Source organism: Orbicella franksi, chromosome 2, assembly GCF_964199315.1.
Source record: "Orbicella franksi chromosome 2, jaOrbFran1.1, whole genome shotgun sequence".
Taxonomy (NCBI): domain Eukaryota; kingdom Metazoa; phylum Cnidaria; class Anthozoa; order Scleractinia; family Merulinidae; genus Orbicella; species Orbicella franksi.
The window spans coordinates 36,644,090-36,668,665 of NC_138146.1; the positions used below are offsets into that span (position 1 = coordinate 36,644,090).

General features: G+C 40.0%; 2 protein-coding genes across 6 annotated transcripts in view; one reads left to right on the top strand and one right to left on the bottom strand.

The window, feature by feature from the left end:
* The first annotated feature begins 626 nt into the window (after positions 1–626).
* Positions 627–16,288, top strand: LOC145479624 (protein-glutamine gamma-glutamyltransferase K-like). Of its 3 annotated transcripts, XM_081458034.1 has the most exons (20): positions 627–860; positions 2,266–2,313; positions 2,774–2,821; positions 3,286–3,333; positions 3,463–3,510; positions 3,641–3,688; positions 3,819–3,866; positions 4,303–4,433; positions 5,398–5,586; positions 7,001–7,261; positions 8,375–8,493; positions 9,428–9,535; positions 10,201–10,378; positions 10,524–10,659; positions 10,989–11,092; positions 11,632–11,874; positions 12,422–12,706; positions 14,317–14,477; positions 14,929–15,071; positions 15,504–16,288. In XM_081458034.1, exons 1-20 carry the CDS (start codon positions 826–828, stop codon positions 15,652–15,654), a joined length of 2,532 nt encoding a protein of 843 aa, XP_081314160.1. In that variant the 5' UTR covers positions 627–825; the 3' UTR covers positions 15,655–16,288. The 3 variants fall into 3 exon arrangements, with proteins under 3 accessions (XP_081314160.1, XP_081314161.1, XP_081314162.1); XM_081458035.1 differs by lacking the exon at positions 3,641–3,688; XM_081458036.1 differs by lacking the exons at positions 3,286–3,333; positions 3,463–3,510; positions 3,641–3,688.
* Positions 16,289–16,370: 82 nt separating this feature from the next.
* Positions 16,371–24,576, bottom strand: part of LOC145479623 (uncharacterized) — a 33,997-nt gene continuing 25,791 nt past the window's right edge. For all 3 annotated transcript variants that reach the window (XM_081458032.1, XM_081458033.1, XM_081458031.1), the window contains 7 exons: positions 23,182–23,423; positions 21,409–22,191; positions 20,502–20,569; positions 19,282–19,330; positions 18,583–18,661; positions 17,984–18,035; positions 16,371–17,496 (listed from right to left, as the gene is read on the bottom strand). In XM_081458032.1, the coding sequence (XP_081314158.1) occupies positions 17,385–17,496; positions 17,984–18,035; positions 18,583–18,661; positions 19,282–19,330; positions 20,502–20,569; positions 21,409–22,191; positions 23,182–23,423 (1,385 nt within the window). In that variant the 3' untranslated portion in view covers positions 16,371–17,384. The remainder of the gene's footprint in view (positions 17,497–17,983; positions 18,036–18,582; positions 18,662–19,281; positions 19,331–20,501; positions 20,570–21,408; positions 22,192–23,181; positions 23,424–24,576) is intronic.

A 24,576-nucleotide genomic window follows, 5' to 3' on the forward strand; every position in this document is an offset into this window, starting at 1 on the left:
TCAGATAATTAGTTGTTTAGACAGCCAAAGTAAGTCCCATATATGCTTACAAGGAGGTACTAGGCTCTATAATTTTGCAGGGAACATTTCGACGAATATCTCAACTTTGGGACAACGCACACACTTTAAACTTGATGAACTGTCTTCTTTATTTATCGTCTATAATATCACAATTTCTTGACTTTATCCACTGAATGGTTTTATCTTTAATTGCGTGACAATGAACACCCTCTGTACGGCTGGCGTGAAGTCATGCGTAAACACTCTTTTTTGTACATATAGCGAGAATTTTAGGCAATAAACCTTTAAAATAGAATTCTATATGTGCTATATTTTAAATTACAAATTACAACATAGAAAGTGCTTTGTACAGATTTTTGTTCACTCGTTGAAAAACTTTGGAAAACTCACTCGTTCGCTGCGCTCACTCGTTCGTTTTCCAAAGTTTTGCAACTCGTGAATAAAAATCCGTACGTCCCACTTTCTATGAAGTAATCTATATACAACGCACACATATTATCGAGTTATCTGGCCAAATATTATTTGAGAAAAATTAATTTATGCCGATCAGTAGATGAAAGAATTTAACGTGCAGCACATGAACGCACAGTGGGCGGTTTCAAACTAACTGAAATGAGATGCAAAATGAAATTTGCGTTTAATAGGTAACAATGGAAACTTCTAGCAATGAGCCAATATCAAAAACTGCTTTTATTGTTGCCATAAACATGCTCGGACTGGCGTGACGACCGAAAGTCGAAAGCGTTTCAGTTGCTTTTTAACAAACTCCCAGTCTGTTTGACTGTTGTTTTTAGACTACAGTGAATGGCTGAGAGGCAAACTGGCTGTTTTAAGTTTCGGTAAGTTAGTTTTTCTTCACTGCTTTGATGAAGTTAGGGCCGCTGTCTTGCTTCATGGCGAAATTGGTTTTCGATGGTTAATATAAACAGATCAATACAGTCAGTATATCTAGACGTTTCGCTTATCTTAGTAATATAACATATGGGAGAGTTAATTTTGTTAACTGTTTCAAGTTCTGCGACAGTTATACCGGGATTTACAACACTCGGTTCATTCGCTTCGTCTCGACTCGGTCGTTGGACAGCGTGTACACGAGCTTTGACTGATAGCGAGTTCGTAACTACTTTATTATGTCGTATAGTTTGCTACTGGATACAAAAACAACATGACTACGAAGATAACAGGTTTTGTTCAAGAGAATTTTAATTTAGTAGAAATGGACTGGCAAAAATAATGGCGAAAAGCGTATTCTGAAAACAAAAATCACTATAGAGCATTGTCTTCTTTGACAGATTGTTTACTAGCTCCTGTCTTAGCAACCAATATTTATTGTAATTCTACCAGTGTTCAACCCTTCCCTGCAGTGCTCGAGGTTAAGCATTTATAAACGTTGGCTAAGATTCTATGATCTCTTCTGAACAAAGTGTTTCATTTTTTTTTTCTAAGAAACATGTATTTTAACCAAAGAATCCATGACTGCTATGTCACGCTCCTAGTCACATTATTCTATGCGATTCTGTCACGCACAAATAAAGTTAGAAAATGATATTTAGAAATACGAAAAAGATATACTGTTCCAAGTGCAAACGTGCATGCATGATTGATTTATAATCTGATGGAATATTCCACTCGCTTCCTTTAATCAGCATATTCAGTGAATTGAAGGAGTCAACGTCAGGAGTAATTTTTAAAATATTGAAGGTTTCAATGACAGCCAGTATTCAAGTATTATACAGTGGGTTTTGCATTTCTGTGGGCAATGATCAATTGATATAAAATCTGTTGTAAACCGGTAAATGAAATTTAATGTTAGCTGCAAAACAAAAACGATTTTAACGTTAATGTTTTAGCTTAATGTGACCAAAATTTGGTGAAGGATTGTAATTTACATATACCGTTTGTTTTTAAACCTATAAAACTCGGGTTTAAAAACCGTTTCAATTGAGTTGTCGATTTTAATTATGCTATTATAGTAATAATCAAAGCTTTTTATTAAAATCTAAAAAAAAAAAAAGAGACAAACTTGTTCTTTCTTAAAAAAAAATATGAATAAATCCAAACACTGTACATATTGCGGTAACCTTTGAATATTTAAATTATGGAAGTCAATCGTTTTCTTTCTACTTGCTCGTGAGAAGGGAATCAGAGGAGAAATGGCTGTGGGGGGGTGTATCAAATCCCTTGTCTGTGCTGATCGCCTATAAAATGCATAACATTTTACCCAGCTACAATTCTATTACGCAGGAAAAGGCGAGGCCCTAGAGTTGAGCCTGAAGGAGAACACAACGTTAGGTACGTGATCATCTGTCAAGATCGAATATCTTCGTGTGTTATATATAATGGAATTTCAATGTCCAGCCAGCTCGAAGAAGCTGGCTAAAATGCCGCGCAAGCTCATTCTAGCTCTCAGCTAAAAAAATCTGGGGCTGGATTTTTAAGAGTCTGAACGTCTCGGGCTCGCAGAGAAAAATGCTTGTCTCGCCGTCTCGCAAATTCTCCCAGTTACCATTCGCCACCCTTTTATATTTTGGCTAAAACTTAAACACCACCAGAAGTAGGTAGAAGTAGATACTTGATGTGATTTGCACGGTAGTCAACGTTGAGACACCTGGTGTTTGTATTATGAAACTTACTGGACATCAAGATCGTTCCAGTGAAAGGAGATCGCGTTAATCCCAGTCGTGTTATCCAGTGTCTGCGTGCTCCAGTGTAAACTAGCTAATGGTAACTATTTTTTTATTCTTATTTCCAGCACAAACGAACAAAACGGACCACCGACAGACGAAGCACGGCCATTACCGTATGCTATCTTTTTGTTGAATTTTCTTCTTGGCTTGTAGATGTGTTATTATTCCAGCATTGTCATCCAGTGTCTGTGAGCTCCGATGTAAACTAGCCAGTAGTTCCAGGGGGCGGGGGCCTCCCATATAAAAATGACAGGGTTGCTCGTCGTAACTTGATAGGGGTTAAATAGCGGTTTTGGTACCTCATGGGGTGTTTAGGCTCAAAACGTCCGCAGCAGGAGCTTTTGCAGTATCTTTTAAAGTTATTATATTGAGCTGGAAAAAATATGACAGGAGATAATGTGCTGTTTTAGAATTGGTACCTCTTAGGGGTGAAAACAATTTCAAGCCACGCCCACAAAGCAGGGCCTTGGTACCTCGTAGGGGTTCTTTTCAAAATTTTCGACGAGCAACCCCCGTCCTTTTTATATGGGATTCCCACCCATATAACTAATCATTCATTGGCTTTTCTTATTCTCAGCACAAACGAACAAAACGGACCACCGACAGACGAAGCACGGCCGTTAAGGTATGCCATCTTTTTGCGGAATTTGCTTCTTAGCTTGTAGATGTGTTATCATCCCAGTCGTGTTATCCAGTGTCTGTGTGCTCCAGGGCACTAGCTAATAGTAACCTCATTTTGTATTCTTATTTTCAGCACAAATGAACAAAACGGACCACCGATAGACGAAGCACGGCCGTTACCGTATGCCATCTTTTTGTCGAATTTGCTTCTTACTTTGTAGATATGTTTTTATCGTTGAAGTGTTATCCAGTGTCTGTAAGCTCCAGGGTAAACTAACTAATAGTATCTCATTCTTGATTGTTATTTTCAGCACAAACGATCAAAACGGGCCACCGACAGACGAAGCACAGCCGTTACCGTATGCTATCTTTTTGTTGAATTTGCTTCTTAGATTGTAGATGCGTTTTTATCGTAGTAGTGTTATCCAGAATCTGTGAGCTCCAGGGTAAACTAACTAATAGTATCTCATTCTTAATTGTTATTTTCAGCACAAACGAACAAAACGGGCCATCGACAGACGAAGCACAGCCGTTACCGTATGCTATCTTTTTGTTGAATTTGCTCCCTTGATTGTAGATGTGTTATAATTTCTCGTTCCTGCGTCAGAGGTAACTCGTGAATCTCTCCCTTCCCCGATTAAGTCAACGTAACAATAAGTCGACAAATGTACTAAACCAACACCTAAATAATGAAAGGAATGACGTGTCATTGGTTGGAAAGGATCAAAAGTCCTGCCCGTTCTGTTTTAGTGTCAAGTGCAAATGCATGACTAAATTGTAATCTCATACCCTTCTAACTCTGTTGATTGGACATCGGTTTTACAAGTTCGTACAGTAAACTTTCTACGTCTCTACCATCAGGCCACTACAGCATTAATCGAATGTTTGACATACTGACAACGTTATTAAGAATTATGAGGTTAAATAACTGCACACAGGTAGTCTTGTAATACAATTATTTTGTTTCTTAAAGGGAGGATTCAAGCAGCAGTGGTAGGTCGAGACTCGGGGAGGGATTAGAAGGACGAGTCAATCGACTACCCGATAAAGAGTTTCGAGAAAGAAATAATGCCCTGAGGATTGACAATGAAGTAGACGAGGAAGGTACGGCTGGATCTTAAAAAGAAATTGATTTTTCACGAGAATACCAGATTGAATAGTGCATTTTATTCCCGTAGGTTAATGGAATTCACCGTCAATTCATAGTTTGATTCAGGGCTTGCTGTGTCACTCATCATGTGACAGTTATTGCTTTTAGTGGGGCTGCTTAAGATCGTGAAAAACAAAAACAAAAAATAATAAAAAAACATACTCCAAAAAGGAAAAAGAGAACAAGCACAAGAACTAGAACAAAAACAAAAACAAAAACAAAAACAAAAACCAAAACCAAAAAAAAAAAAAGCAAAACAAAACAAAACAAAACAAAACAAAAAACAAAAAACAAAAAACAACGCTCGAGCGTGTTTATCCTTCGTGTTCAGTAGACCTCGACACTCAAGACGTTTTCACTTAACATTTCATTGGTTTGGTGATCGTATGTGCAGGTAGATCTCAAGCACTCTCTAAAATTTTCGATGGGGCCGCACAGCGTGTCTGTTGAAAGCCTTACCCTATTTCGGACCAAAATATATGTTTCTCGTTATGTAGTCAATTTCAGACAGGATCCAAAGATTACCGTCTCTATTTAAAGCCTCTAAAATTAATGCACTTCTCAAATGCGAGACATCAGCTTTTGTGCAATGGCTTCAAATTTCTAAATATAGTTTTCATCGGAACCGCATACCAAATTCCAGGTCATAGGGGAAAACAAGCCCTGTTTTCAAACCAACACGACTAAAATACCAGACCCGTTGGAGTCTTTATAACTATTATAGTTTATTATAGGCATGATGAGTACTTCCCCGAGGATTTATGTGCACTACACACTAAGTTTGTTTGTTGCGTATATCAAAGTTTTTCACATCACACAAAAAGTTGATCATGCACACGCACATACACATATCCATCCGCTACAAAGATCTTGCCGTCCGCACAATCTTAAAACAATGTCTTTTATATATTTTTTTAGCTGCATTCTCCCAGTTAAAACCTGTGACAGTTGAGCTTCACAAAAAGGAAAACAGGGAGGCCCATAAAACAGATGACTACGAGATACAAGAACTGATACTTAGAAGGGGACAGGCGTTTGACGTCACGGTGACGTTCAACAGAGACTACGATCAGGAGAATGACATCCTTGTGGTTCAGTTTGTAACAGGTTTCGTGTATTCTTTATTTGGTTTGCTTCCTTCCAGACGTGACTAACCGATGATCAATGACATCAATGAGTTATCGATCGGTAATCAATGAGTAATCAACTGATTAATAATGGTAATTCGGTCTGTAATCATACGAGTGATAAACGAAATCGGATGACCGCGAAGCAGGAGTCCGATTTGTTAATCACGAATCCTGTTACCAATTAATCATAACAATTACAATTTTAATAGTCATTTTTAAATATCATAATTAAAAATATGGAGAAAAGCTTGCAAAATGGCTGTTATTTACTTTCAAAACAGTCACCGGAGACTAAACTCGCCTCCAGAATTTTACAAAGTCAGTCTCTTGAATCGGTTACTACAGTGATTGTAATCAGTGTTGTGATTGGTGGATTTAGTGGAAAGGACTTAAAATGATTGGGTCATGTAACTGTCCGATTACAATTGTCCGATTAACTGCCCGATTACAACTTTCCAGATTAACTAGGGCAAAATACAGCGGTTTATGCACCAATCACATTTGAGGAAATTGTAATTGTTATGATTAGTCATGGATTATTAGCGACGAGTAATCGATGAGTAATCGATAAGTAATCGATGACCAGAAGTGTTGTGATCTATCGATTTATTCGCCAATTGATCATCGGAAATAAAACAATCAACTGATTACCCATCGATTACCCAGAGGCGCGGTGGCCTCATGGTTAATGCGCTCGACTGCGGATTGAGAGGTCCGGGTTCGAGTCCTGACCGAGATCATTGTGTTGTGTTCTTGGGCAAGACACTTTACTGTCACAGTGCCTCTCTCCACCCAGGTGTATAAATGAGTACCGGCAAATTTAATGCTGCGGGTATCTCTGCGATGGACTAGCAACCCATTCAGGGGGGAGTAGAAATATTGATAGTCGCTTCGTGCTACAGAAACTGGGATAACTTCCGACCTGATGGGCCACTTGGCTCGTATGCAGAGTTTACCTTTACCTTACCCATTGAACAGTAATTGATTTATTTGATGTCATCGATTAGTTACGTAGGAGGCAGCGTGGCCGAGTGGTCAGCGTGTCGGATTAGTAATCTAGCGGTCCCGGGTTCGAGTCCCGCTCTGACCACTACCTGGATTTGTTTCTCGGTGGTCCCGAGTTCAAATCCTCGGCCACGCTTGTAAATAACCAACTGGTTTTCCTCCGGCCAGTCTTAACGATGTTATGTTCAATTTGAATTATTTGTTTCAATTGTCTGCTCGGCCCCACTAACACTTATGCTATAAACATTGCCGAGGGTAAATAAAGTTATATTTTTTAGTTACGTCTGGTTTCTTTAAAATTACACTTCGATAGTTATGATAGCTAACTGGTGACCGATAAGAAAAATCTCTTTTTTGGTCTCCATGTTTTATTGTACCTCTTTCAGGTAAACGACCTCAGGAAAGTAAAGGATCTATTGTTCGAGTTGCAGTTGGAGAAAGTCTTTCCCCAAAACACTGGGGAATGCAGGTCAAGGAAGCCAGTGGAAGCACTGTCCACCTATCAATCATGTCATCTGCAAAAGCCATCATTGGTCGATACGAGGTGTTCATTGAAACTAAACGCAAGGAGGCTTCTGGAGAGGAATCTTTGTTTCGATATAAACATGAAGAGCAGATCTGTATCTTGTTCAATGCTTGGTGTTCAGGTAATCTTTTAGCTTAGTGATGCCTATGTCGGAGAAATAAGTACATGTTTCGCAGATGAATCTCAAATGCAGTAATTGATTTAAATATAAAAGGGTCTCTTAAAATGATTTTCTAAGTAGCGGTTGTTGACGGTTGTCTCGTCACCAGGCGTCCCCTTCCTTGGTTTGAACGTTGTGCACGAGTTGTGGGCCTGTTGTTAACCACCAAGCCTCGCTCTTCATGTTTCCAGTCAATTCACCCCGGGGTGGCACTGCCATATATGGGCTTTATAGGTATGTGCAGCTGTGTAGGGTATGGTTTTCAAGCAGTTTACTCTAGGATAGGGTATATAAATCAGAGCGTTTGGCTCTAGAATAGGGTATAATTTTTCACAAAACTGACTAGTTGGTTGAAGATTTTATCTAGACTAAGGAAACCAGGAATTGCCACTCAAAAATTTAAAAAAAGTCAAATCAGCAAGTTTAAATCTACGCAAATCAGCCCAACACTGTCGATAGATTGGGGGGATTTGGGGAGTTTACTCTATATAGTATAGGGTAGCAAAATTCAGCTGAACTAGCTCTGGTATAGGCTAGGGGTTCCAGGGTCCCAGCGGCACATCCCCGCCCAGAAATTCCCAAAGTACCTCCCCCGGGCAATTTACTGACGAAATGCAACACAAGGGGACGAGGCGGCAGAAATAACAACCCGACTTGTTTTCACGGAGCTTACTGTTGCTCTTATTATGTGATATTTAAGAGTTTTTTTTAGTATAAAAGTTTGTTAATTTGCTTGATACTATAGCTTACTGCTATTTCACAGAGTTTGAAACCTTAAGACCGGCTACGGCTGATGTGGCTTCTATTTCGTAACATAGCAATTTGCCCTTTTAAATTTTGCTTGACAACCAATTGCCCCGTCCTTTAACTCTGACAATGAATTCATACCAATATAGAGAGATAATTATGTCGCTTGTTGAAAAATATGATTGTATAAGAGAGAAGATTTTAATTATCTTCAGTCGGTTCTTTCCTGCTAATGTATATTTCTTTTAATGAAGCCCTGTGATCTGCTATTAAATTTATCAAAGTTAAATTAATAACAGTTTGTGTTAAAATTTGTCCCTTTGGCAGACGATGCAGTTTATATGGAAAACGATGAGCAGCGTAATGAATACGTCATGGAAGACTTTGGCTACATATGGAGAGGTATTTCTTATCGACCAGAGAAAAATCCATGGAATTTCGGACAGGTAAAGTTATTATATCATGTTCGTCAAACCAACTTGGTTACCCAGAATACGCTACATCTAAAATACCCACCCCAAACTTTGAACCCAAGATATTCTTCTCCCGCGGATATATAATGTTACCACACGCGGTGGGTGAATGCTTTCGTGGGAGATAACAAACAATGCGCGTAAAGCCGCTTGAACTGTCAATGTCAGCAAAATGCGTGTCATAGGATTGGCTATTTTTGGACCCTCGTGGATTTCTAAAACTGGAAGAGATCAAAAAAAAAAAAACTTTTCAGGAAGGGTAAGAATACAGGTGTTTGGAATGAGATGCAGTCTAAGTTCGTAAACACGCCAAAAATTAACGAGTCCAATATCCAGGCATAGTGACCGAACAAGCTTGCAATTGGTCATTTTAGATTTTTTCATATGGCATAAGGAACACCATTTTTCTAGAGACAAACAGCGAGTTTGTTCATTTAAATTCTAGCTGAATGAATACAAATAAAGTTGTTGTTGTACTAACCCCGATCGAGTAAGATAGCGGCTCATCGTGTCCGTTCGGGTTGCCAATCACGACACAGGATTTGGTTCATCTTGCCCAGGGTGTCTTATATATCTTCTCTTGCTTTTCACTATTTAACCATATCACGGTCCGGAAACTGTCGATTTAGGGTTTATCACGCTCTAGATCTTTGGCAAGTCTCTAAGCTTTGGCCAGGTGGCAAACTGAAGCAAACGTTTAGAGTTTATCATTAACTCTTTCCCTGGTTACGAGGTCCTTTCCTCGGTTTGGCTGTCCCAACTAAATTTAAAGCCGATACCCACCGTTATAATCGGTACGATTTAAGCAAAAACTGTGCTTTGACTTTTGTATTAGTAGCTTTAAGCGGAAACCTATGTCTATTTTTTTTTTTGCCGGTATTCACTGATTTGGTTCGTTACTTTTCAGTTTGAGGATGTTGCTTTGAACTGTGCACTATGGCTGTTGGATAAATCTGAGCTCTCCAGTATTGCGCGGTCCAGTCCAATCCACGTTGTGCGAACTTTATCAGCAATGGTAAGTAACACTGGCATTTCTAGCGATTATATACCCCTCTACCGATAGAATCGGGTAAGAAAAGTGGAAAGGCCTTAAGGGAGAAATTGGTCTGAGAGCCAACTATATGCAGAGGAACTTTTTCTGAGGTCACTCTTCGTATTTCTTAATTAGCAGTAAAGACATATTCCTCTTTCCTCCATCTAAGTGTCAACAGGACGCTTGAATCAACCCTTAGTGAGAAAATTTAGCTTACATTTGTCTGTTTTTTGAAGTACAAACAGGCGGCAGTGATCAAACGACACATTGACATACGCATCATCGGCTTCCCTGAGTGTGGGATATTGTACATTATTAGGTATTATTCAACTCAACATCCTCATAAATTGTGTTAAGAGTATATCGGTGGCACAAGTGGTCAGCATGCAGGGCTACCATGCCTGTTCAACGAAAACTGGCATGTCTCACTCACAGTTCCTGTTGTCCCAGTTTCATTGCAGTCAGATAGAAAGTATCTACTTCAAATTTCAAGATTCTTGGTCAAAAAAAATTCAAAGCTTTAATTTTGGAGTCACGGTTGGCAAAAAAAAACAAAAAAAAAAACCATCCATGGATGGTAGCAAATTCGGATTAACTTTCCGGTGTAAACGTGTTCTAAATCTACTGGGTGTATTTTTTTGACACAGGCAAACTCAAATGACAGAGATGGTGGCGTGTTGTTAGGGCGATGGTCTAATGACTTTCGTGGAGGCACAGCGCCGCTGGCCTGGACTGGAAGTACTGCTATTCTGGAAGAGTTCTGGGAGAAAAAGAAGACCGTGCGTTACGGACAGTGCTGGGTCTTCTCTGGGCTAGTGACTGCACGTAAGGATATATTCATGACAAGCTTCCTGACTGTAAAAATAGTATTAAAACATAAAAATTGTAATAAAACCCTTTCATTGAAGTAATACTGGATAAATGATTCATACCCAGTGATCAAGTATATAATTGGTGTATTGTGTTACAGTGTCACGGACGTTAGGGATCCCAACCAGAAGCGTGACAAACTTTGATTCCGCTCACGACAAAGATGAAAGCATGACAATTGATTATCATTTCGACGAGGAAGGAGATTTCATAGGTCACATGAGTGACTCTGTATGGTATGTATAACTCATTTTCCCTTCGCTGCATCAGAAACCACCACAAGGTGTTTTTTTCTAGGACACATCGAAACGGCACACACAGTTTGTGGCATGTAACTTTCACAGTTAGGGGTTGACTCCTCAAGTAATGCAAAATTTGTATGTAACACATATTTAAAGTTTCTAAGGGTTTCAATTGTTGCAGGGTTGTTACTAGTATCCAGTAACTGCTAAATGGAACTCTTAGCGGTCACAAAACACGTAACTCCCTAAAATAGCACCACGAGCATGGAAGTACCTCGATTTCATAGAAAAAACTCATTGCTAGTACGTAAATAACCTTATAGGAACTATCACGTGTGGAACGAGTCATGGTTCAAGCGTCCTGATTTACCAGATGGTCATGACGGATGGCAGGTTTATGATGCCACACCTCAGGAAAAAAGCGAAAGTAAGACAGTTGATTTTACAGCGGTCAGGGACGTATTTAGCCTATAGGCACGTAAGACCATGTCTACAGGTTTTATCATCCCACTCGTATTTTTAAAAAAAGACACTCTAAAGTTTAACATGTTTCAGCAGATGATAGCATTTTCTTCTCTCCAGAGTACTCCTATCATGACTGGTTTACAACTTTTCGTGTGCAAGCTGTGTTGTCTGCTATGTACATTTTCACACATGTGTAAGCGGACAGAGTCTCAGACATTTTTAAACACCTTGGGAGCCCGGCAAAAGCATGTCGCTGTGTGCTCCCATGACAATTTTGCCATTATCGATCAGACCTCCCCAAAGTTTGCTCTTAAGATCAAAGAAGCGCTACATACTTTGGGAGAAACCAACACTTAATGAAAAAATAATATAAAACTTTCTTTTTGAGTTATGTATTACTATTGTAATTGCTTTGATTGTTATTGTTATTTCTTCACTGTTCTACACGACCCGTTTAGGAAACAGTTGGGTTAAAAATTTCTCTAACTGATTTTACGTCAGAGATCTTTCGCTGTGGTCCTGCATCAGTGAAAGCGGTAAAAAATGGAGAGGTATACCTACCTTACGACACAGGCTTTGTTTTTGCTGAAGTTAACGGGGATAATGTGTACTGGGAAGTCAAGAAAGACGGTTCAATGAAGACCACGAACGTGGACAAAAACGCTATTGGGAATTCTATTAGTACCAAGGCTCCAGGCTCCGAAGAAAGAGAGGATCTTACTGGCGAATATAAATATCCTGAAGGTAAATCTGCTTCTTTGCACACGTTTCTCTTTTTGTACACGTCTGTGTCTGTCCCTTTGTCCGTCCGTTCGTCATTCAGTCAGTCATTTAGTCCATCAGTCAGTGGTCAGGTGGTCGGTCGGTCGGTCAGTCAGCCAGTCAGTCAGTCCGTCGTTCAGCCAGCGTGTCTGTCTGCCCGTCCGCCACCCAGTCAGTCTGTCAGTCTGCCAGTCTACTAGTCTGTCATTCTGCCAATAAGTCAGTATGTCAGTATGTCAGTCTGTCAGTCTGTCAGTCTATCAGTTTCTCAGTCAGTCAGTCAGTCAGTCAGTCAGTCCGTCCGTCCGTCCGTCCGTCCGTCTGTCTGTCCACGGTCTGTCTCTCAATCTCTCAGTTTGTCAGTCAGTCAGTTAGTCAGTCAGTCAATCTGTAAGTTAGTCAGTCAGGCAGAGAGGCGGGCGGGAAGGCCAACAGGCAGGGAAACAGGTGGGCAGTGGATTTTTCTATGGCATTAATGAAACTTGCTCGACCGATAACACTTATTCCATCCTTTTTGTGTTTACTATAGGTTCAAATGAAGAGCGAAATGCTGTTAAATTGGCATTCCAGTACAGCGGTCGCATAGAGCACGAAATTTACAAACCTGAAGTTGAAGATGTTGAATTTCGTCTGGAGGTTGGAGACACGGTTTACGCCGGCAAGAGTTTTGATGCCGCGGTTGTTGTGGTAAACAAGTCAGAGAATACACAAAACATCAAAGTTAACTTTGCAGCTGTGTTGAGCTTTTACACTGGTGTGCCTGAACGGAGACTAAAAGGATACAAGCTCCAATTCCTGTTAAACTCAAACGCAGGTAAATTTTGTCAGCTAGTATGAGGGATCGCTGCAAGTAAGTACCGTAAAATTGCAGTTAAACATATTACGATATCGCTCAACCGACAGAAAAGATAAACTGCGAAACTCCTCTACGAACCCAACTTATTTATTTAACGGTACCTAGTGAAATCCTTAAGTTACAAAGGAGCGACTTCTAAACAATGCAATCTATCATCAAGCCAACTTAGGCATACTACTAAAACTTCAGTCACCACTGACACAAAATCACAGTAAATGTTGTCTACGAAGAAACCTCCTCCCGTCGACTTGACTTTAAATGAAGTTCCTCAATAGCTGAGTACAGTTATCTTGTTATAGCTTCTACAGTCGGTCTCTGGTCGCGAGTCTGCTTACAGCAACCGACGACGTTACACCGTACGCTAGCTAGCTGAGTCTTTATATATAATTAACTAATATTCTAGGACATTCTTGAAGCTTCTAACACAACTATTAATTTTATGTAGCACACTACATCGTAATTACATCATTTCATAGATTGTTCTAAACTGTTCCATAGCATGACAGTAGAAGGTTCTGGTACAAACATTGCGTGACTAAACATTCTGGAAATTACCGGAAACTTAGTATTTAAAATTGCTCTCCATGCATAACACAAGTTCTGGGCCTATACAACATCATAAGAGATTCTGAGTGGGCTATAAACGCGGAAAGGAGAGGGGGAGGGTGATTTTTTTGTCGGGGTAGGGGATGCGGTATACGTATATATAAATCAAAATGAGCTGATCAAACCAACATTCAGCAGTGTTAACGACGTTTTATCTTCTTGAGAACAAGAAACTTGCTGCTAAAGTAAGAAAGTAAATGCGAGAAGCACTGAGGTCGTTGTATGGTGCTCCCTCATAATGGCAAACTCCGCAGGTACACAAACAAATCCCATTGACATTGGATAAAGTTAACACCTGAAGAGATGTTCTGTATGTCGGCCTTTGGTTGAATATATAAACCGTTTCTTGAATGGAAGGTAAAGGGGGGGGGGGGGGGGGAGGGGCATAAACGGAGTTTCATAGCAACTGATAAGCACTTGAAGATTGGCGTCAGGGGAAACAGCGAGTTTTGTTTTTCGCAATTTCCTCCATGTTCCGATCGGCTTGGCCTCGGTGAACATTCAGGGTCGGGGCGAAACGAAATTCACTGTTTCTGTACAACCAGTCGTTAAGCGTCAAGTGTTTTGCTATACGCCCCCTCCCCACCACCAAACTCAAAAGACTTTGTTACTCATCGCATAATTTTTCCACGGCTGCCTAAAATTTGACGAAACCAAATATTTAAAACTGCCATACCTGAAGCTTTCGCCTTCTTTTTTACTGAGATATCCTTCTTTTAGTCCACTTCGACTTTTTTTCTGTAAAAGCAATGTTGTATTTCACCAAAGTACATACAAAACATCAGAAGGAAGCATTGTAGAGGAAGAGAAATTTGCGGAAGAAAACTCATTTTTTTTGTATTGTTTTATAGCTGTGCAATTCAGCTCGTATTTTGCATCACACCAATATCTAGTTTAGGGCGTGCACATTACTGTTTGAGCCACAAAGATCTATACTGCTTTTTTTTTTTCCTTTTGTCTAGAAAAACGATTAGTCTTAACAATTGAGCCTGAAGATTACATTACTAAGACCGGTACAGGTGGCTCTATCAAGCTATACGTAAAAGGTAAAGTAGAAGAAACAGGCCAGTCCTTTGCTACCCAAGATGTGGTCGAGTTGACGAAACCTGCGCTGAACGTTAGAGTAAGTCATTTTGACAATAAATAAATTACACTTACTTAAGATGATTTAATGAGCTTGGAAAAGGTGCTTAAGCACTCCCTGGGAAGAGGTCGTGTTCGTAAAAATGTTCATGGGGAAATCTGATCCTTTATCGATGCTCAGTTTTCATAAAATGGCCAGATCAGTCTCCTTATTCTTCTTTATTCTATTGTCCCTGCCTTAATAAATTGGAAAAAATTTACACCCGGAAATTAATTATAAATACATTTAAATCTATCAGATGGAAACTGGAATAGAAATTGGCCCCTTTAGGTGTTCAAAAGTAGGTTAGCTAAGTTAAGCGGGATAATTTGGAAGTAGTTACGAGACTCAGGCGAAAAACCGTGCCAAACGAGAAGTCCCGTGTTTACATCCACTATGGAAACACGTACCATTTACGATTTTTATTAAGCAATTATTTCGTTTTGTTTAGGCATCTGCAACACAAGTGAAGATAGACGAAGATGTTGAAGTCACTTTCTCATTCACGAATCCTTTACCAGTACCCCTTACAAACGGACAGTTTCATTTGGAAGCTACTCGCATGACACCCAAATCCTTGGTCGTTGATTGCAAGTGAGTATAACGTTATAAAGAAACAACCTATTCACTTTAGTAGACAGAGGCAACATCCTTGTCGAACAAAATTTCGTTTAGCCCGTGTCACAGCCGCCCTTTCCGACAGAGAGAATCTGACTTTTCTTTCGGGGAGGGCGGCTGTAAGACCGGCTAGATTTCCTTCACTTAATGTTTAAATATCAGGTTTAAATATCGTGTTGTGCGTAACCATAAGGGCCCCGCACGTTTCGTAACGTGAGAGGACGGTCATAAAACAAAATTGCGTTATTTCGTGATTTTGAAGTTTTGAGCGAGTTGCTTTTAATATCGCGGATTTCAAACGCAGCGGTCAAATTCAAGGGGGTAGGACAAAGCTTCGTTTCAAGAACTTAGATGTTAACACCCGTACCGGCAGAAATTTACTCCAGGACCTTTCTGTATTCTTGACAGGGGCCCAGTGGGTGTTGAGGAAGAAGCCAAAATGTCGGCCACCTTCACCGCGACAAGGAAAGGAAAACATCACATCGCCGTGAGCTTCCAGTCCAATGAATTAACTGATGTTCATGGCGAATGTACCGTGTCGGAACCCGAAGCAACGTAAAACAACGTATTAGCGCAATGAATCGATCATCAGCTTATGCGATAGTTTTAGCACTGTTCATGTCACAGCGGATTGTGCGTACTCTAGTTTCTACCACTCACGGTTAATTGTTACCCCCCATAGCGGTTTTTTTTTTAGATACTGATTTAAACTATATGTAGTTGTCTAGATTTATGAAAATCGTGTCAATCTCAAAACAACAAGCCTGCAACTTTTCCTGGGATACACAGGCTTTTTCAATGAATCAATCCATCGCAGGCAACCTGTCACTGCAAGGCATGTACACCCACCTTGCTGGTGTGTGTGTGGCTGGCTAATTGCAGCTCCTCAATCTAACACATTGCACCCTGTAGACGTTACTGCAAACGAAATGACCAGTACCTGAACTGCTCAAGCCACTCTTTCGACCCATCTCATCCCCTGAGTTTGCCAGGACTCTGGCTTCTTTACTGGAACTCCCCTTGACATAAAACCCTCTGATTTGAAAAGAGCCAGCTAAGCCTGACACCCGGCTATCGCCAGGCTTCAGATGAAAAAGTTCTGCACCATTTTTGACAGCGTTTTCATAAATCCGGACATATCAATTTTAATACTTCCCGATAACGTACATCTAAAAAACCAATTACTCGGCAGTAGCCATTAATTCTCTCTTTCAAAAGAAGAACGGCAATTTGACAGAGAGACTTCCTTCACGAAACGGAGTTTATACAAATATCAACATTAAAACCCTGCCAATTATTTTATTCGTATCAATATTCACATTTACATCGATTCTATTAAAAATGTGACGTCTAGTTGTAGTAGATAAATTGATGACATGTTACTACCAAAGACGTTTTGCTCCGACGCAACCAGCGTAAAAAATGTGACATTTCATGCCATTTACACCACGTCTTATTCTTAAATTACTCGAAAAGAGTAGAGCGGTTTTCAATTGAGTGTCGTCCTACCAAAATCAAAGTAATCACTTTGACCAGTCAACCAACCGACAGTGCAGTGAACCAATCAAAACTCGAAGCAAACAAGTGCAGCTTGCGTGAACGGCGGGAAAACGTGAGCGAGTGAGATGGTTTAACGTCTGACTGGTGTAGGAAATGGCGCGAGGTTTTCAAACCAATGACTTCCGTAGAAATGCACAAACAAAGCAAATAACCTTCGAAATTCAACTGAAAACTGCTCTAACGATGGCACTGCACATACGTGGTAATGCTGTACATACCGTTTCATTAAACGTGAATTCAAAAATATCATAACCTCGATAGTTTTAATGTATATAATGATGCGATGGCACTTAAAACATCTTTTGGTATTAATTAGTTCTTCGTGAAATCAACAGCTTAATGTCTTCCGCAACAGTCATCTGAAGACTCATCTAGACTTAGACACTTAAATAAAGGTTTTACTTGCTTACTTAGACCAAAACTAAAGGTGAAGTAAGTACATTCGAACATAGAGGTAATCTGCGATCAGACGTTTTTTTTTTTTTTTTTGCGAAGGGTTCAACCACATTTAATTTAACTAGCTTAAACTAAAATAAAGAAAAGTGAATGTCATGTTCGTTATCCGAGTGTTGTCCGATTATCCGATTCTTATTGAAAATTGTTTAGTTATCGTTTAACTTTTATCCATTCTGTTTTATCCATTCTTTTATTCCATTGATTGTCGGGCGTCTGAGATTAGAATGCATTACATTTGCCTTAAATAAAATTGCCCCTGTTCACAAAATATATTTAAAATAAGACTTGGAATATGTACATGAACGCCAAGAGATGGAGAGAAACAAAATACACGGCAAGGGCGGCTTTGCGAAAACCACGGGGCCTGCCCAGTGAGAGAGACGTCCTGCAAAACAGAAGCAAAAAAAAAAAAAAATGTCTCATGAAACCACGAGAGCGATTATCATCTCTATTAACAACTGGTTACAAAAGACTGCTACGAAATTTGCCTATGCGATACATGTTTCATATAAACATTTGTTGCACTTTAGGCAAGTTTCCAGACTTCTTTTATAGTTTTTAATCTGTTTTTCAGACGTCAGCTTTATTTTCTACAATTTGAGAGTGATTCCGAGACTCCTCACGAACCTGCGATCATATCCACACAAAACCAACCTGCCACAGTCCTCCAATCCGGGAGATCTTTCAAATCCACAATCCTCCATTTTGCTCCAACGACGGGCTGATACTCGAAACGACAGCCGTTCCAAATTCATTACAGCGATAACTTAGCTTTACCGACGTAGAATTGATAACTAGCTAAGTGTTTTACTCAGCCGCCGAAGAAGAGCAATAATTTCTTTGGAAACTAAGATTACGACAAACGTACATACCCTCCCTTAAAAAAGCGCCCTAGTTGGCTTGTAAAAGAGCTGGCTTGACGACCTGTCAATGAACAAAATGCGAAAACATTTTTCAATCGTATTGATTACCACCAACTTCAAGAAGCTGACATCTACCTCGGAGCAAGATTTGAAGACGCTAAGGAATGTTCTCAAAGTCAGACACCTCGTTTCTTGACAAAAACAGCACATAGCCATTGACAGGAAACCATAAATGGTTAATGGGATATTATTCTCACTTTCCTCGCCATCAAAATTCATGGCGAGGATATCGATGGAAGTAAACAATTTACTTTCGTCAACATTATCGCCATCGTTAGTACAATAAAGACACATGCGACTGCTCAAGATTTCATGTTCAGCTGAGATATCTAGTAATCCCCTTGTTCCGAGATGAATCCGTCACGAAATAAAATGCTTTTTGTCATTTAGCTCCAGTGAAAAAACCAAGTAACAGAGAAGTGCAATTGTCAAAACGACCTACGTGAAATAGCCTATCTGAAACAAATAAAATAATGTGCGTGACGGGATTTTTCGAGCTTTAATCGTATCATAAGAGCGACGTTTTCAATACCTGGATTGATACTTACTGACTTGTGGTGAAGAATAATGATATTTGGTGGGAAATTCTTTGGAAGGGCTTCCAACCTCCTCGATTTGCAAGGAAACCTTAAGACAAGAACATATTCATCGGAAATAAGCAAGTACCGTTCATACTCTCTTGGACTTCAAGGAATCTTAAGGCGCTAGGGCACACTGAGTACATACATCAGCGAGAGAAAATAATATTACGGAACTTAATTTAAGCCCTGGATAATAATTTGATACAATTACCGCAGTGGAACCGAGAGTTTTTTTTGCGGGTGAGTATATCACACCTGTAGCGCTTCTCTCTTCAGAACATAGTGAAGTATTAGGGCGGCAGGGACATTTAGGGTAGGCTAGCCCCCTCCCCCCCGCCTCGCCCAGGGGCAAGAATACTCTTAGCCGCTTCATGAAACGCAAACCGAGACAATAATTACGATCAATAAACGCCAAAGAATACAAAGAGATGGTACAGGAGTACAAATATCCAAAATTGTATAAACAAGATCAAAACGGCTTGCAATAATCATAACGTCAGGGATTGTGTATGACGACGTTTTCTTTGGTTCCAATTCATTGAAGGGAGCAATAGGATTAAGGAAACAAAACGTTGCAACTGTCAATATCTTTTCACGATCCCGGACACGTAGTAAGATCAACAAAAAGAAATTATCAGAAGAAAACTAGAAAATAACGCTCCATACTTCTCCTTCACGGCATTTAGCCTCGTAAAGCTCCTCCATCTCTTGCAACCTGAAAAGGGAAAAACACAGAACTAAACAAAAGTTCCGGCCATTATAAACTACAGTCAAACCTGTATATAACACCCCTGTATTAAGCGGCCACCCTCTGTTAAGCGGCCAGTTTTCAAAGTCCCGATTTTTCGCTCATACAAACGCTGTATTTGTTACCTGTATTAGGCAGCCACTTCTATTAAGTGGCCGCGGCCACCCTGTAGCAGTCCTGTTTGGGCTTTGTTATTTTTACCTGTATTAAGCGGCCATCCTTGAATGGAAACTAAGCCACGTGCCATTTTATGCGGTATTTTATCGTTTAAAGTGCGATCCATCATGACTATTTAACAATTAGTATATTCTCAGCTCCGACTATTGCATTTCTAGCTCTCTGATTGGCTCAAAAACTCCGACTATGAGCCATTAGTCGGAGTTTTACCTTATATGGAAAACAGTGCGCCAAGTTTAAAAATTTTCCGCTCTGTAAAATTGTTGAAATAAAAATCGGCGGCAAAAACCCGATTAAGAATATACTAAAACAATTATTCCATTCGACCTTGTTGGATATGAAGTGATCATAACCAACTCGCGCTACGCGCTCGTTGGTTATTTATCACTTCATATCCAACGCGGTTTCATGGAATAATTGTTAATTAGCCTCATGGGCTATTGACCTAGAATGGTCCCGAGGGTGACCGCCCTTGAGGGCGAAGGGTCTAATTGTTTTAGTATCACCCAACTAGTCGGACAGAAAAGGCAATAATAAAGTTAGCAAATGCAAGTTGAAGAAATGTTTATTTGGGAAGAAAACGAAAGAAAGCGTCACGCTCGATTGCGGCAATTTCGCTACTCGAGGACTATTACTAATAGTCCTCTGGTAGCGTGGCCAATCAAAATGCAGGATTTTCATTAGCCCACTAGTTGGGTGATACTAAAAAGAAATAACATGGACAAAGCTACTGTACGCTGATAATCCGCCGTTTAGTACCGTTAACGCTTTCCAGATGTCCGCTATGTGCTGAAGTACAGTACCATATCATTAGACCACGCCCAGTGAGTATTTTTAGTGATCCTGTATTAAGCGGCCAGTTCCTCAAGTCCCGAGGGTGGTCGTTATATACAGGTTCGACTGTATCTCTATGATGCACACCCGCTATGAAAGACGGAAAGAATAAGAAATAGTCTCGTACCTGTATCTAAGTTGTTCAATAGTCTCCAACGAATCGTCCTCGCTGACAGGCATATCAATAGCCACACTCTGAAGATATAGTAAACTATCATTAATATTCATGTATTTTTTTTCAGTACTTGTGGCAGCAAGGAGGAAAACCTAGAAATTCCTCGGGGATGAATGTCTCCCTTGTTCCCTCGTGGATTCTGAGACAATGATTGGAAGACTGGTCTTATCATAGCTGTTATGCCTCTGGCAACTGTTCGACCCAGTGTTTGGACATTCCGTCAAAGTACTGATTCAAATTGCTAGTTTGCATGCTTTTTTTTTTTTTTTTTAACATATATTAAAATTTGATCTCAAGCTCAACAGTGTTATCCTAAAACCACAAGTAAACGAAATCCAATTATGAGCATACAAGTAAGTGACCAACTCCCAACCTCACGGTTACATCTGTGAATAGCGCTATCAAGTAAATTTGTGTCGTGAATCGGGAGTTGAAAAGTTATAGACCGTGATTTCTCTCCATCACCGCTTTCGTTTATCCAAAGTTAATAGAGGGGACTGGTTATGAAGCCCGGCAAGCATCAAAGGAGCAAACAAAGATGCTAAGATCTATGTTGGAGGGTCCACGACCGTGCACAATCTTTTGTTTTGCGCTCATACACTATGCATGAATTACGTAACCAACACGTTTCTATTGGCTAGTTCCTCAGCACGGAGTAAACAACTTTTGTTTTGTGCACGGTCAAGGCCAAAAAAGCGAACAAAAACATACAACAAAGAACTTCGTCGGGTTTCATAACCATTGCCGTCTATTAACTATGATTTATCTCAAGTTTCAAGCTTCTTTGTCGACAGTCCCTAACTAAGAAAACAGACTTCTCTCTGCATTTCACAATATTAACTATACTTGTACGACTTACCTGGTTCCCTTGTTCCCCGAGCCGTCTCAACGCCTCGTCTCGTTCCGTTCTTGCAGCATCAAGATCGTTTCGCCAGCCTTTACCAATATGTTCAAACTGAATTTTCGCTTTTGTCAGAGCAGACTGCTTCTCAATTAAGGACTGCTGAAGGTCCCTGTTCTGATTAAGAGTTTCTTCAAGTTTCTGTGTGAGATTTTCCTTCTCAAGAAGTGACTTCTCCAATTCTCCTCTCAGAGACTCGGTCACTTCGTGAAACTTATTGTACAATTTGTCTTTTTCCATCCTGCAGTCCTGGCATTCCTTTCTCAGCCACTTAACTTCGTTCTTTAACTTACTCACAACGTCATCCCCGTCTACTTGATCCTCTTCAGAACGTTGCAGTTTTTCTTTGGTCACGTCTGAGCTTTCTCTGAGTTTTGCCACTAAAGAATCTTTGTCTTTCACAAGACTCTCAACTTCTACTCGTTGATTGTGAATGAACCTTTCCTTTTCGAGATTTTGCTCCCTGCTCTGCTCGAGATCAAGCTTAAAGGAAGCCAAGATTTGATCATAGTCCTTTTTCAGTTTTAATCGCAGATTTTCTTTCTCTTTCATCGTCATATATAAGTCTTGTCGAAGTTTGTTGTTACCAGTCTCCAGCAGTTCATAGTTGGCTTGAAGTTCTTCATATAGTTTCTCCTCATCAGATTTATTCCGCACACCAGTCCTGAACTGACTGAGCTCTTCGTTCAATTTGTCTATGATTTGACGCTTTTCGGCAAGTTCACCTTCTAGCTGTTCCTTCTGTAACCAAAACAAAGAAGAAGAAGAAAAAAAAAGATGAAACACTTCACAACCTCAGCTCTTTGTCACATGGAACGAAGATAATATACGACAGGGTGTAAAGAAAAAGATTTTCCAGGTTGCCCTTTATATTAACAACAAGGTAGAGGCAGCGCAAGTGCTAGCCCAGTGCCCTTTTAAATGTCCTAACTTCAACTGCCAAGTAAAAGGTAAAACAAATATATAATAATTTGCCTCCTGAGAATCCTATAATAGCTCTTTGGAACAACGAAATTCAAAATGGCCGCCGTATTGGTGAAAAGGTATATTGCGCTTGGGGATAGAGTGACAGATAAAATCCGCTGAACCAACTGGAAAATTCAGCAGCCCCAGGGTATCAGACAAGATTTTCATCGCAATCCTAATATAAACATGCTCACAATGAATTGTTCTAGTTATTCTATCCTTATGGACTGCATCCGTACTGGACTTTGCTTTGCAAAGGTTAACCATACGTAGTAATTACTAAAGTCAAAAATTATTCAAGTCAATATAACAATTCTAGATCTAGTGTCTTCAGCATTTATAAGAAAAATTCAATTAAATACATCAAGAAAATTTACATTTGAAGATCAAGACCTTCAATGTCAAAATCTGCCTGGCTGACATTAAATTAAACAATTAGATCATGAGCTCGAGATTTCTATCGCGTTTCTATCGCGCGATAGAAATCTCGAGCGAATAATCTTATTGTTTTAGTACAAATCTACTAGCCGTTCAAAACTTAATCTAAATCCTCTTCACAGACACTTCGAAAACGCCAAGAAGTGGCCGTCATTTTGTTAACAAGGGCACACTGCTGTGCTACTCACTATCTGTTACAGAAAAGATAGTGAGTAGCGTAGCCAATCAGAGAACGGCATTCGTGATAGAACGCTAGTAGATTTATACTAATAGTAAGTAGATCAAGGGTTAAAATTCTGATCGAAGATGGTAAACTAACGCACAAACCTGTCGAGCATAATCCTCCTTTACGGAAGCGAGCTGTTCTTCAAGCTTCTCATATTCTGTGACTTTCTCCATTAAGGTAGCATCGAAATGAGCTTGCAAGTCCCGTCTAGTTTCTTCACCTTCTGCTACAATTCGGTCTATCTCACTGCTAAACTTCTCGGCCGAATTAGCATGTTCTGCTGTTAACCTCTCGACTTCCAGCTGTAATTCCTGAAGTTGTTGTCCTTTTTCTTCCAAGTCCTCTGCAGATTATACAAATACAGTGTTACTTAAGTTGCACTCAGTTCAAACAAGTAGACACGTTCTTTGCCGGCAGGCGGCAAAAACTAACAATTCTACCGCTTAAGATGGAAATTAAGGCAATGGCAAAAAAATTTGCTACTGAGACATGTAACCATATGAGGCAATTTTCTTTAAACATCTGGGGCACCCGTTGACGTGCAACTGAATTGACATGATTAAAAATCATGTGGTTTAGAATGGATATACGATCACGTGGCCGTTTCCTTTCCTGTGGCTAAGTTTATTTAAAAATGGAATGTTCGTATCAAGAAAACCGGCTCAACATTGATAACAATAGGCATTGTTAGAGTGGTTTTCAATTCAGTGTCGTAGAACCAAAACCAAAGTAATTACTCCAGCCAATCACAAAGGTCACAGACAATACAGTGAAACAATCAAAACTCGAAGTAATCATAGGTAGCTGACGCAAAGCGCGCGAAAATGCATGCGAACGCGTCACAATTGGTTTTTGTTGTACTTCTGATTGGATGAAAAAGTGGCGCGAGTTTTTTAAGCCAATCTTGTGGCATAGAAAGTGCAAAACCAATCACTTTTCGACACTCAAATGAAAACCACTTTATAAGACCTAAAATTGGTCTTATCTGGCCATTTTGAAACAATGGCAGTATAAGCTTCTAAATGCCCGCGGGAGTTTTTAAAATTTCCGATTACCATACGAGCGCGAAATTTAAACGATCAGAGAGACTGAATGGAAGACAAATTCTCCCGAGGGGAGATGGTACTGGTTTAACCCTGTCGGTGCAAATAGTTGAGGTGTGGTGGCGGTCGTACACATGTATTTAAAAGTGAAAGTAAAAGCTGCCGACAAGTAAGGCATGGTTTTGCTTTAAAATTGCTCTAACCTGGTAAACTCACCACGCGTGGGAGCGAACGTGAAGTTCGCATCTGGCTAGATTGCGAACAGGCTCTCTTTTGCTCTAAAACCCATAAGATCAGTGTGGATGAACGCGAAAATAGCGAGCGCGATAATCGAGCGGCAAAGCCGCTCGCCTCGCGCTCCCGCTGTTTCCGCGTTCGACCCACGGATTGAAAAGCAGGAGAGACTGCTTTCATTCGAGCATTCGGCCAGAGATTAATAGCTCTTAACAGCGC